The 12,910-nt window shown below is 42.7% G+C and overlaps 1 protein-coding gene across 1 annotated transcript in view; it reads right to left on the bottom strand.

Annotated features, from left to right (window-relative positions):
• Window positions 1–420: 420 nt before the first annotated feature.
• DLC1 (DLC1 Rho GTPase activating protein) overlaps window positions 421–12,910 on the bottom strand; it is a 60,034-nt gene continuing 47,544 nt past the window's right edge. Inside the window, exons 3-4 of the mRNA XM_015426319.1 lie at window positions 2,526–2,675; window positions 421–438 (exon numbers count right to left, since the gene is read on the bottom strand). Coding sequence (XP_015281805.1) covers window positions 421–438; window positions 2,526–2,675 — 168 coding nt within the window. The remainder of the gene's footprint in view (window positions 439–2,525; window positions 2,676–12,910) is intronic.

Here is a 12,910-nt window from a genome sequence, read left to right as displayed (position 1 = left end):
CCTTTCCAATGCTATCTACACAATTACCTGGCGAGTTAGGCTAGGCTGAATGGCAGCGACAAGATAAAGGTTACCCGGTAACACTGTGCTACTACATACTGACAACTAGGATTAACAACCTCCAGGGCGGTTCTGGAGATCTCCTGGAACTACAACTGAACTCCAGACGACGGCGATCAGTTCCCCTGGAGAAAATAACTGCTCTGAAGGGTGGACTCTATGGCATTGTACCATGCTGCGTGAGGCCCGTCCCCTCTCCTCCCTCCCCAGGCTCCATCACCAAATCTCCAGGAATTTCTCAATCAAGAGTTGGCAACCCTACCAGTGGAACCCTGGAGTAGAAAAGTGAGTGCAGCAGGCATACTTTGGGGTAGGGATAATCAGCTTTCAGCCAGGGAGAAAACCCCCAGCCCTTGACCGTTATTTTAGTGATAAAATCTGCAGGGAGAATCAGCACTCAGAAACCTTCAACCTGTGGTTGAAGTGGTAGAATCCATTCTACTACCTCACTCCACATTAGGGTTCCCAAGTACTTACCGCGATCCGGCGGGGGAAACATGCTCCCCGGCCGGACCATTCCTCCCTGTAACGCACCATGCCGTCGCCAGGAAGTGACGCTGGGCGACGGTCTGGCAATGGGGCTGAAAACCCGATGGTACCATCGAGTTTCCAGCCCCATTGCCAGACCGTCACCCGGCGTCACTTCCTGGCGACAGCATGGTGCAGCACATCTGTTGTCCCCGTGGGAATGATCCGGCTAAGACGTCTGTGTCCCCCGCCGAATCACGGTAAGTATTTGGGAAGCCTGCTCCACATGGAACGTAGACCAAGAGTAAGCCATTAATATAGGAAGCAGGGCTCTTTTTGTAGAAAAAGCCCAGCAGGAACTCATAAGCATAATAGGCCACACCCAACAGCAGAAACTCATTAGCATAATAGGCCACACCCTGACAGAACCGCTCATTAGCACATTAGGCCACACCCCCATGTTACCAGAAGTGTGGTCATCCAGCCACACCCACCTTTCCCTTCTTATTCTGTTTACCTTGTTTGTTGTCAAAACCAGGGCTTTTTTTGTAGAAGGAACTCCTTTGCATGTTAGGCCACACACCCCGAATGTAGCCAATCCTAATGAGTTTCTGCTGTTGGGTGTGGCCTATTATGCTAATGAGTTCCTGCTGGGCGTGGCCAACTCAGGAGCCAGCCGGAACTCCATTCCTGTGCGTTCCTGCCCAAAAATAGCCCTGATAGGAAGGATGGGTAACATGAAGGTGACTCTGGTCCCAATGGCATTAGTTGCTGATTCACTTCCTGTAGCCTTGAATTCTTAGAAAAGTCAGATTATTACGAGTGCAATATATGCAAATGAAAGAATATAACCCTGCCCTCCTAACCAGAGCTACGGCCTTCTAAGGCAAAGGGTTTAAAAGGATAGAACAAAGTTTGTGTCCAGTGGCACCTTTATGACCAACGAAGTTTAATTCTGGTAAGCTTTCGTGTCCAAACACACTTCTTCAGACACACTGAATCAGATCTCACCAACCATTGCATACAGGTGGTGATGGGGTTAGTTGCCAGGAAGGGCTTAGAAGGATGTAACTCTGCTTAAAATGGCACTGCAAATCTCTCAGTGCATCAGTTTACATTCTATTGTTCAATTCTCCCATGCAAGCCCTACTGAAATGAATGAGAGCTGTAGAAGAGCAAGGATTGTAACCTTTACTGCGACATATGTGATAACGCTCTCATTCTTTGATATAATCCTCCGCCCTTTTAAAATAATCATGCATTACAAAAATAGTGATATGCATCTTTCCTTCTCCTATCACAAAATACAGCACTGAGAAAAATTTCTTCCCTGAAATGACAAGATATTTTAAAAGAGGGAGGCTTTGCAAACAGTCCTTAAGTGGCTCTCTGCCCGTAACTGTAACTGTTATGAAAAAACCTGCACAGAAGCAACATTTTAGTTCCTTCTCTTCCAAATTCGACTGTAACCAAATCACATCAATGCTGGTGTAACTCAGACTGCAATCTCACTTCCTTTAAGAAGAAGAGAAGAGATTGGATTTATACCCCGCCCTTCACTACCCCAAAGGTGTCTCAGAGTGATTTACAATCCCTTTCCCTTCCCCTCCCCACAACAGACACCCTGTTGAGAGAGCTCTCTTAAGAACTGCCCTTGAGAAAACAGCTCTGAAAGAACTTATGATTGACCCAAGATAACACCAGCAGCTGCATGTGGAGAATCAAACCCGGTTCTCCCAGATTAGAGTCCATGCTCCTAGCCACTACACCAAACTGTCTTAAATAATAGCCTACTCTCTATTACATTTTGTACCTTTGGTCCCAGAAATTCTGCCATATGCCAAGTGAGAATAAACTGGTAGCTGCCTGGGTGCTAGGAAGCAAGACAGAAAGCATAACACTTTTTAAAGAAAAAAACCCCACAAATGCAAAAATATAAGGAGGAATTAGCACAGGTGAAAATATCCAACAGGAATAAAAAAAGCCAAGAAGCTCACATGTATGTGCCTCCGGGGGTGTGTCGGCGTGCTGGATGGCGAAGACCCAGAACTGAGAGCGTTCTCAATATCCTGATCCAGCTGGTCCAGTTTCAGAATGAGCAGCACCATAGAGTCCAGTCGTGACTGATCCCGACCCTCTCTCGCTTCCTGAGGACCAGAACACGCAATGACAGAATCTGAAAGGGCATTTCTGAGAAAGAATAAAAAACCCTCTGTTCCCTAATTTAACAAAACAGCATTGAATAATAGCCAGCAACCTCACATTTTGGGGCAAAGGGGGGGGGGGAACCTACACTGTTTTCTCTCATCAATGAGTCGTTCACTGTGAAGGCGGGACTTACTGACAGAGAGGCATTTTGCATGCATCTTAAATATATTTCTGAGTGAGAACGGGGCAACTAAAAAAAGCCTTGTTAACTGTGATCTGACAGAAGCCAAATTGGAGTGAGTGTTACCTATCTGTTATATGACTACCTTGCAGGGCTGTGTGCTGGCTAGCAGTGGCTTATGCATTTCCCCAGCACTAGTTAATTTTCCATATTTAAAAAAATATGCACCTTGGGCAGATGTCAGCATACGCTGCGCTTCTGCCGATTTCCTAGGTCTCTCGGAAATGTAATCCGCTGTTATTAGATCTACTGCTTAGTTTCCTGTGTATTTTTAAAGGGGGCAGCTAACAGTCACCATAACAAACATCAGGCAATCTGTCACAAACCACACAGATATTAGTCTCATTAGATTAACAAAGATCAGTGTTCTTTGGCTAGGTTTCTGCTCAGACTTCGCTACTTTTCCTCTTCTCCCAGCAAATGGGGATTTCAGCATTCTCCCTCTAGCCACACTTCCAGGCACTGGCTGAATGCGTGTGTGTGTGGGGGGGCAGGGTTGGCAGGCCTCTGCTGAGGGGGGGGCGCTGTTGTCTACCTGTTGTCCACCTGCCATCTAGGCAATGATGCAGGCCTGCCCAAGAAGCATTTAGAACCAGGCCAGGGAGAACTAATGAGCAGCCAGAGGGGATCATATTGGAAGCTGAAGCCCTGCTGGAATCATAACAGACACTTCAGCCTCCACTCTGCAGTCTCGAGAGACTCACCCCAAGGCCCGGAGATCAAGAGCATAAGAATACCCCTCTGAATTAGACCAATTGTCATTTGAGCCCAACGTCCTGTTTCTTAAGAGCAGCCAACTAGTAGCCTAGAAGACTGGTAGCAGCGGCACAGAAGCCGACTCCTCTTATTGCCTTTCCACCAGCAGATGACATTCAAAAGTATACTCTCTCTGTACACAGAGTTCCCATTTAGCCATGCTAGCTAATAGCTACTATTCTTTATGAATCTGTCACCTTTTAATGCTATCTGAACCAGTGTTCCCTCTAAGCTGAGTCAGTGTGAGCTAGCTCACAGTTCTTTAGCCTCCGACTCACAGGTTTTTGCCTTAGCTCAGGAAGGAGGGCTCCAGAGCAAGCTAGCTGATGCAGTCGCCAAACTGCTCGCTCACAACTTTAATGCCAGGAGCTCACAAAGTGGAATTTATGCTCACAAGGTTCCGCAGCTTAGAGGGAACATTGATCTGAACTAATGGCCATACCATGCCCCATAGCAGGGAGTTCCACAAGATATCTATGAAGAAGTATTTTCTCTTAACAGTTCTAAATATATTGCCCATTGACTTCATTGTTTTGCTCTGAATTCCAGTACAATGGGAGAAAAACTACTCTGTGGCTGTGATTACACACACTAAATAATCCACTTTCAATGCACTTTCCAACTGGATTTTGAAATCCAATTGGAAAGTGCATTGAAAGTGCATTGAAAATGGATTATTTAGTGTGTGATCACAGCCTGTATTCACTTTCACCAAACAATGCATAATTTTGTAGACTTAACTCATGCCCTGTTTTTAAAAATCAGAGTCTGGCCCAGAGAACAGGGACACTTCATCTAAGTATCTGTAGAACAAACAGCCCCAGAGGGTGCAAGGAAAAGTATAAAGAACTTAAACATTGATTTTACAATAAATAAATTATTTTCTCCCTTAGTACAAAACAAGTCATGATAAGACATGAAGATGTTTTGAGTGCATGCTTCTCACAAGGAAGTCAAACATGCAGTTTGTAAATGACCTCTAATTCATATAATTTGCAGAAACTGCAGATGCTCAATAGCATTTACCAATTTTAAAGCATTCGCGCTACGACTGTATAATCTTAGAATGACACCAATTCTATTTCCATCTTAATAAATACAGGCCATATTGTTTGCTATGTTATATGCATTCCGGCGTTTAGAACAGGAAACTGCACATGCTTTCCTGCACATATTTTTCTATACATTCCATGTCTGGAGGAAAAAGGAAGTATACTCCCTTGGAAGAAGCAAAGCATTCAACTCAAAAGCATTTTGGTAATGTACCAACTACTCAGGAATTCCGTATAGGAGCGGAGTGTTTCTTCATTTATGTCAAATGCCTGTTCAACTGCTAGCAAGATTCAACACTCCTGGTGAGGCAGCAAGCATTGTGTTGTCCTGCAGCAGACACCGTCTGAGACACCTTTGTTCTTAATAAGGAACTATTTATCTTGAAAAGGCTCCTGAAGGTCCCAGTGCAAAACTATGACCGGTGCAATCAAACAACAAAACACTATTTGACTGCATTTAGGCAACATATATAATCATGGCTAAAGAACAGGGCTATTTTTGGGGAGGAACGCACAGGAACGGAATTCCGGCTGGCTCCCAAGTTGGCCACGCCCAGCAGGAACTCATTAGCATAATAAGCCACACCCAACAGCAGAAACTCATTAGGATTGGCTACATTAGGGGTGTGTGGCCTAACATGCAAAGGAGTTCCTGCTACAAAAAAAGGCCCTGGGTTTTGACAACAAACAAGGTAAACAGAATAACAAGCAAAAGGTGGGTGTGGCTGGATAACCACACTTCTGGTAACATGGGGGTGTGGCCTAATGTGCTAATGAGTTGTGTTGTCAGGGGTGTGGCCCAATATGCTAATGAGCTCCTGCTGTTGGGTGTGGCATATTATGCTAATGAGTTCCTGCTGGGCTTTTTCTACAAAAAGAGCCCTGCTAAGGAAAAACATGCATGAACATGGCTTCTTGTTGGGCTCACATGCATGCCTCATTCCATGTTCTTCCCACCCACAAATTGCAGTTGAACACTCATTTTAGTAACACGCGATGTATGAATGCAGCCATGCAGGTTATCCATAAGTAATTTCCTCTGTGCACACTGGGATTCTAAACCTGGATTTAGGATCATGGACGGGAGTGGGGGAACTAGTGTTAACCCACACAGCTAAATTTATACATGATCTGTAATTTAACAAATCCATGTTTAATTGCAATTCATGATGTGAGAAGAGTGGGAAGAAATAAAACAAATGGTACACAGAATTATAGGCCTCAAAATCCCAATGGATCCTGAAAACCTCTTCCTTAAACATTGGCCGCTTCATATTGAAAAACATGTACATAAGCAGACCTTGGATGTTATGATCTATGCTGCACGAACAGCGATTGCTACTTGTTGGAAAGATCCAAATCCTCCCACATTGGGTCTCTGGTATCAAAAGTTGTGGGACCAATTCCTTATGGACTCAGTTACCAACAAACTTAATAGATTAACCCAAAAACCCATAGAAAAACATGTAATGGAAAAATGGGAGCCTATATTGGAATTCTTAACAACAGAAGATTTCTTACCCTCCTCTTGGCAGCAGTTTAGGGAATGGATGTAAACCATCTCCCAACATTGGCAGCAAAAATATAGCTGATTTGCTAGTTGTACATATACTGGATACTTAGTTAGCACCCTTATGCCAAAAGTTTGTTGATCTTTGCTCTACTCCTTGATCTTAGAGTGGAAAGTATAGTCTTCTATTTTTTGAAACAAGCAATTGTATTTTTTCTGATTTTTGATGTTACCTACCTTGATACAAGTTTGCCATTATTGTCATTATTCTGAACTTTTATGTATCCTATTTTATAACGAAAATAAAATTTAATTAAAATTTAAAAAAAATGATGTGAGAAGAGGAGGCAGAAGTGAGGTGCATGTATGAACCCAGTGACAAGGTGGATTGGTGCCCATTTTTCCTTAACCATGGTTATACATGAAGCCTGAATGTAGGCTCACTGATTTCAGCTTGTCTTTGGGCCAAGATATGATTAGGCTCAAAGACAAGTTGAAAGAAGTAAGCGGCATTCAGACGTCATGAAGCACTGTGGCTGAGGACACATTTTGACATCACTGCTACCGCCTGAAAGCAGTGTGTATAATGCTGCATCATAGGGAGACAAAACTGCTGCAGTAAAATGTCAGCGGTAAAACACATTGCCGTACTAAGATTCAACAGCGAGTACCTAAAGCCCAGGAGCCAGCTAGAAGTTAGTCCCTGAACAGTTCAAATTGGAACTGTGGAAAACCGCCTAACTCTATGCCTGAATTGTGGATAAAGTCCTCTTGAGTCTGCCTTCTTACTTTATAAGGCCAATTTATGAGTTAGTGGCTGCTGTAAGATTTGGACCAGGAAGGTGGATTACAATACTGGGATGAGTATGCCAATTTACCTTACAGGGTTGTTGTTAGACTTACGGAAGTAATTTTCCTGAAGAGTCCTGAACCCCATATCTCAGCTACACTGCCAAAGGATTTTAAGAATGGGAGGTAAAATAAAAAAAATAGGGCTTGTTTTCTCTTTTAGTTTCCCCTGCCATTTACAATTTGATAACACAGGTACAAATTCAACAAGGGGAACATCTCCCAGCACACAGATGAAGTTAAGGGGAGATCTGCACCTATTGAGTGTGCCTGAGTAGCTAATAAAGGCACAAGAGCTTTGCTGGGAGAGGGAGGATGCGACTATTTTTTAACGTGCTTCCATGCTTCCATTTTTCCTTCTTCTGGGATGATCAAGGAGACAGGAGACCCTCCAATGTAAGCTGCATAGCTGGTGTCCAGGAATCCAGCTCTGATGAGGCCAATCCCTTCCTCAAGAACAACCCAGGAGTCCTAGCTCACCAGACCAGAAGACAGAGCTCATCTCTGACTACTCTGCTTTGGTAGCATTTCACAGCGAGTTCTCCTGTTCCTCCATGCCCACAAGGATGACCGCAAGACAGGAGGACCTTGACAGTGAGAAGCACAAACAGCACGTGCCATGCTGGAAGAGAAAGGGGAGAGATGCACAGTAGGGTTGCTGGCTCTGGGTTGGAAAATACTTGGAGATTTTCAAGTAAAGGTGGGGCTTGGGGAGGAGAAGGACCTCAGCAAGGTAAAATGCCATAGAGTCCACCCTCCAAAGCAGTGATTTTCTCCAGGGGAACTGATGTCTGTCAGCTGGAGATCAATTGTAATACCAAGAGGTCTCCAGGCCCCACCTTGATGTTGGCAACCCTAAGTAGCAGGTGACTGTGCAGGCCTGATGCACAGGTGCTGGCCACCCACAGTGTTCCCTGTGGTGCCAACAGAGGGCCACATGTCCAGATCTGGTGGTTGCCATTGCATCTGCCCAGCTGGAGATTTGGGAAGGGTGGGGTTAAGGGAGGGACTTCAATGGCCTCCAAAGCAGCTATTTTCTCCAGGGGAACTGATCTCTGTAGTTTGGAGATCAGCTGTAATTCTGGAAGATCTCCGGGCCCCACCTGGAGGTTGGCAACTCTACAATAGAGCACTGAACACACAGGAGTCCCCACATGTGTGGAAGTGAAATGATCATTTCCTTGAGCTTGCTAATACCAAGAGTCAAGGATTTCACCCAAGACCTTTAAAGTCTGTGAGCACCAAATCAGTATGTTATGGTTTTCATTTTTACTTCAGTGATCTGCCCTGTGCGTTTTAAAAAAAATACTCTTTTTGCAATGATGACTTTTCCACACAGTATATTGCATAGTTAAGGAGCTTATAAACGTACCCATAAAAGCCTAAGAATTACACCCATAAAGACAAAAATATGTAGAACTCTGAAAATGACAGCATTCAACTGCATTTATATTCTGTTCCTCTGTTGCTACCACACTGCAGAGATATTAGTCACCCGTGGGTCTCTGTGTGGGCTATGTGTGTCTGTATACTTTTTGACCCTTCTGCCAGCTTGTAATTTTAACTTGACGCTGTTTCTTTTTCCACCCCACCAACGTTCCATACATTCAAGATGATCTGGTCGACCTTTACCACCCAGATGACAGACGTGGCACATACAGATTTCAAGGAAATATATTACAACACAAATTCTTCACATATTTTCCTAAAGAAAAGAACTAGATTCAAAATGTGATATTAAAAATGTCTCTTCTGATTACTATGAATAGAGGAATATACTATGAATATAGGACGTTGGCGTTGGGCAAATGCCATTTTGAGATTTTCAGCGTTCCTGTATGCAAATTAAGGCCTGCTTCTGAGGTAATTGTCAGAAACTTAGCATTGCTTTCCAAAATGACCCTTCAGGATATATAAATGACATTGATATGGACTATGCGTACTGTTCTGCAGGGGATCATAATCCTAAGAGAAGGAACAGAGAGGAATTTCAGAAGATGCAAAGTTGGTGAAATAGACTGTTGTCATAGATATTTCCAAACATCAGTCAAATAATATCAGTACTTAATGAGTAGTTAATGAGTACTGAAATCTCAGGCTCTATGATCAGCCTAAAATGAATATAGCAACAAGAAGCTTAATTGCTGTTTCTAATATTGTTTTAAATTATTGTTTTAATTATTTAACTATTATTGCTGAGACTGTGTGGCTTTGTAACCTGCCCTGAGCCTGTTTGTGAGGAGGGAGGGCTAAAAATCGAATTAAATAAACTAATAAACAAACAAGCAAACAAAAAGTTCTGCTTTGCTTGTTCCTTTGAATAATAGGAAGTCCCAGGCAGCATTAAACAGAAGTAAATCCTGGAGACTTAAGATGATTTTTTTAATTACAGCACCTTCTGGCAGACAGAAGACAAATTAAGCCGGCAGCCAATCAGAGAGCCCGGTGACTTGTCCAGGTTGAGAAAAGAGAACAATTGCCTCTCTAGAATGACCAGATTTATTTGATCAGGAGGCTAATTGCTTTTGTGCAAATATTCCTCTTGTACTTTAGACACACAGGAGCAAGAAGTTCCTACTAACCTCCTGGTTTGAATTTTATGGTACTTTACAAGCATGTGCTTAGGACACCAAAGAAAGGTGCACACCACAGAGGGGGTTATTTGGGTACTTTGGGGGTTTTTTTGCTTATATTATTTACTGCTATTTAGAGTTAAATGATTTGTTAAAAGTTTATATTTAATATAGTTGTGGGGTCTGACCTTGGAGATGGCCCGGAAGAAAACGCAATTTTTAATCTCTTATTTCACCTTCAGCACCTATTGAGTCTTGTCAGTGAAGCAATGGAAGGGTTGAAGGGCACCAATTGGCCTTAATATGGCCCTGCTGAGTTCCTTGGAGGCTGGGAAGGGATTTTTACAAATAAAATACCTGCCTAATCTTGACAATCTTTCTGTTCATATTCCCGTGGCTACTGTGCTTTATGTAAACCTGGTGGTTGCTTTTGTTGGAATATACAAGGCCTATAGTGCATCTACTTGAAGAAGATCAGAAGAACAGCCTATAGGGGACAGCGGAAGGACTGCTAGTTAGCATAGCTAGATTAGGGACTTCCCACAATTTCAAATTATGTCCTTCTTGTCTCCTGATTGGCTCTTTGGAGATTTCCTGCTCCAATTGAGCCCTCCCTCTTAGTTACTGTTTCTCACAGAAATTAGTCGGTTAGTTAAGCCACTCTGCCTCTTCTCTGTTCCATCAGAGTTTATTTCTTCTTTAATAAACCAAGTTATTTTCTTTAAATAGTTGGTGTTCCATCACTCTGCATGTTTCAACTCTGCCAACAGCTTTTTCTTGCTCAAATAACAGATGCTTTTTTGATGTTTACATAGCCCTAGTTGGGTGAAGTAGGTTAGGCTGAGAGAGCAAGACTTCCAGGGTCACTCAGCTTCATTGCTGAGTCAGGATTTGAACCCAATACCATAATCACTATGCCGCCATTCTTTTCATTGGAAACTAAGACTGCAAGTCCTAAACGTGCTTACTTGGCAGCATGCATAGGACTGGACTGCAACCAGTGCTCCCTCTAAGCTGTGGAGTCTTGTGAGGAAAAATCTACTTTCTGAGCGACTGGCATTGAAGTTGTGAGCAGGCGATTTGGCTACTGCATGAATTAGTTTGCTCTGGAGCCATCCTTTCTGAGCGAAGACAAAAATGTGTGAGCCGGAGGCTAAAAAAACCTGTGAGCTAGCTCACACTAACTCAGCTTAGGGGGAACACTGACTGCAACAGTTTTTATAGGCAGCCTTGCTGCTGGAATGGCACAGCAAAAGAAAGGACCCTTTTACAAAGAGAACTGGCAAAATTCCCGTTGAGTACCTTTGATCCAGGGCCAGTTGGACTGAGCCTAAAATCTTACATTAGTGTTATACATTTCATAGGATGTTGAAGTGCTAGGTTGTGCCTCACTTTACGTAAAAGAAAAACACCCTGCTCAAGAAGAATGGAAAGGTATTCAGTCTCCTTTTCATCTCCTGTGAAGTCATTCAACTGATCTGACAGGAAAGGCTGAGGATAAGGCAAAACATCCCATTTCAGTACTATCTGCTGACTTTTGCAAGCAGGTATATAAATCAGATGGAATCTGGTTTGTGTCCTTCCCTGCAGCACTGAGCAATGATAAACTTGGGAACCAATTCTGGAATTTTATCTCCCGCTGAAATTTATAGAAGGTACTAAAAGGCCTGCAAAATTTTACAAAATTTAGATATATATATTTGTTGTTCAGTCACACAGTCGAGTCCGACTCTTCATGACCCCATGGACCACATCACGCCAGGCCCTCCTGTCTTCCGTCATCCTCCGGAGTTTGCTTAATTTAATGTTTGTTGCATCGATAACACTGTCTAACCATCTCATCCTTTGCTGTCCCCTTCTTTTTTTAACCTTTTTATTATTACAATTGCAGCTCTCATTAGATATCCCGACCTACAAAAATTATATGATACAGTCCAGACATTAACAAACAATATGACCAAAGAAATATTTTTAATTGATTAACAATAATATGTCCTCTTTAGGGAATCGGGGGGGGGGTGTCCATTGCCAATTACACATCCCCCCCCCTTTCCCATGCTTAATTTGGTGACAAATTTGTTCTTCATATATTAACTGCTACACTGGTTACTTCTACTTCCTAGAAGACTGCTGGCAGAAGGTCATCTTTAATTAGGCATCTTATATTGGCTGAAAAGAGATCTGCTACCAGTTGTCCTGTTTAAAAATGTAGTTTATGGGTCGATTCCAATATCCTTTCCCCCCCCATTCATCATTTTGCAGTCCAAACCCAGGAGGATATGTGTGGAATTGGGTTCCTAGAAGACGGGTCTGATAGTCGATGAACTCCAAGGTCACCAGTACATGACGCATTAGAGATAATTGCGCGTTGGACTCTTTCATGCCATCTATTTTTGACTGAAGCAAGTAATACCCACAGAAGTTAATATTCTCAATTGCTTCCAAATGAGATTTATGTAGCATGGTCTGAAGGGTATTTATTTGTTTAATTAGATTTTAGCCAACCCCTTTTCCAAAATGGGGACTGAGGCGGCTAACAACATAGCATTACAATAACAAAGTAAAATCACAATTTCGATAAAGTTCAATAAAAATAGGACAGCCTATAATTGGATGGATTTTAAGACTATAATGCTTTTGCCTGCTGAATGCATGGAGCCATCAGAGGCCATGACTTGATGGATCACTTCATACCACCCTCCTCTATACAAACCCCACTCCTCAGGGACAGTCCCAAACAACTGTATGACAAGGGAGAAAAAAAGATTGGAATCTGCTCTCACTATTGAAAACTGAAAAGGAAGTTGCTGAGAAACAGGTAAAGGTACAGGACAAAACAAGGTAGCTATTTAGTTCAGTATTTAGAATCACATTTAATCCGTCTACATTATGCCAAGTTTTCCAGATAAGCACAAATTTGCCCATATTGCATGAAATGTAGCCAAAAGCCGTTCATAATGTGAAACAGGAGTGAAATAAAAAGCTGGTTCAGGCTGGACTGATCCTTAGCCAATGTCATGTCACCAGGAGCAGCTGCTTGTGGAAATAATAGATTTCACATGCAGATATTATTTTATTACACTGTACCTACAAGAGATGGCATGGCGATAGTGTCCAGACTATTCAATAGATGGTCTTGTGTAAGCAGGCAGGATGCAGAACTGCAGCCCAAGATCGTATTTGCAATTGATACTCCACTATCAGTGGTGTTTAGTTAAATTCTATGTAATAGAAGTGTTTTGCATTGTAATAC

This window comes from Gekko japonicus, unplaced genomic scaffold (assembly GCF_001447785.1).
Source record: "Gekko japonicus isolate JY-2015 unplaced genomic scaffold, Gekko_japonicus_V1.1 scaffold622, whole genome shotgun sequence".
NCBI classification, from domain to species: Eukaryota; Metazoa; Chordata; class Lepidosauria; order Squamata; family Gekkonidae; genus Gekko; species Gekko japonicus.
Note: the sequence above shows the minus strand (reverse complement) of the source record. Positions and strands in the feature narration are given on the sequence as shown.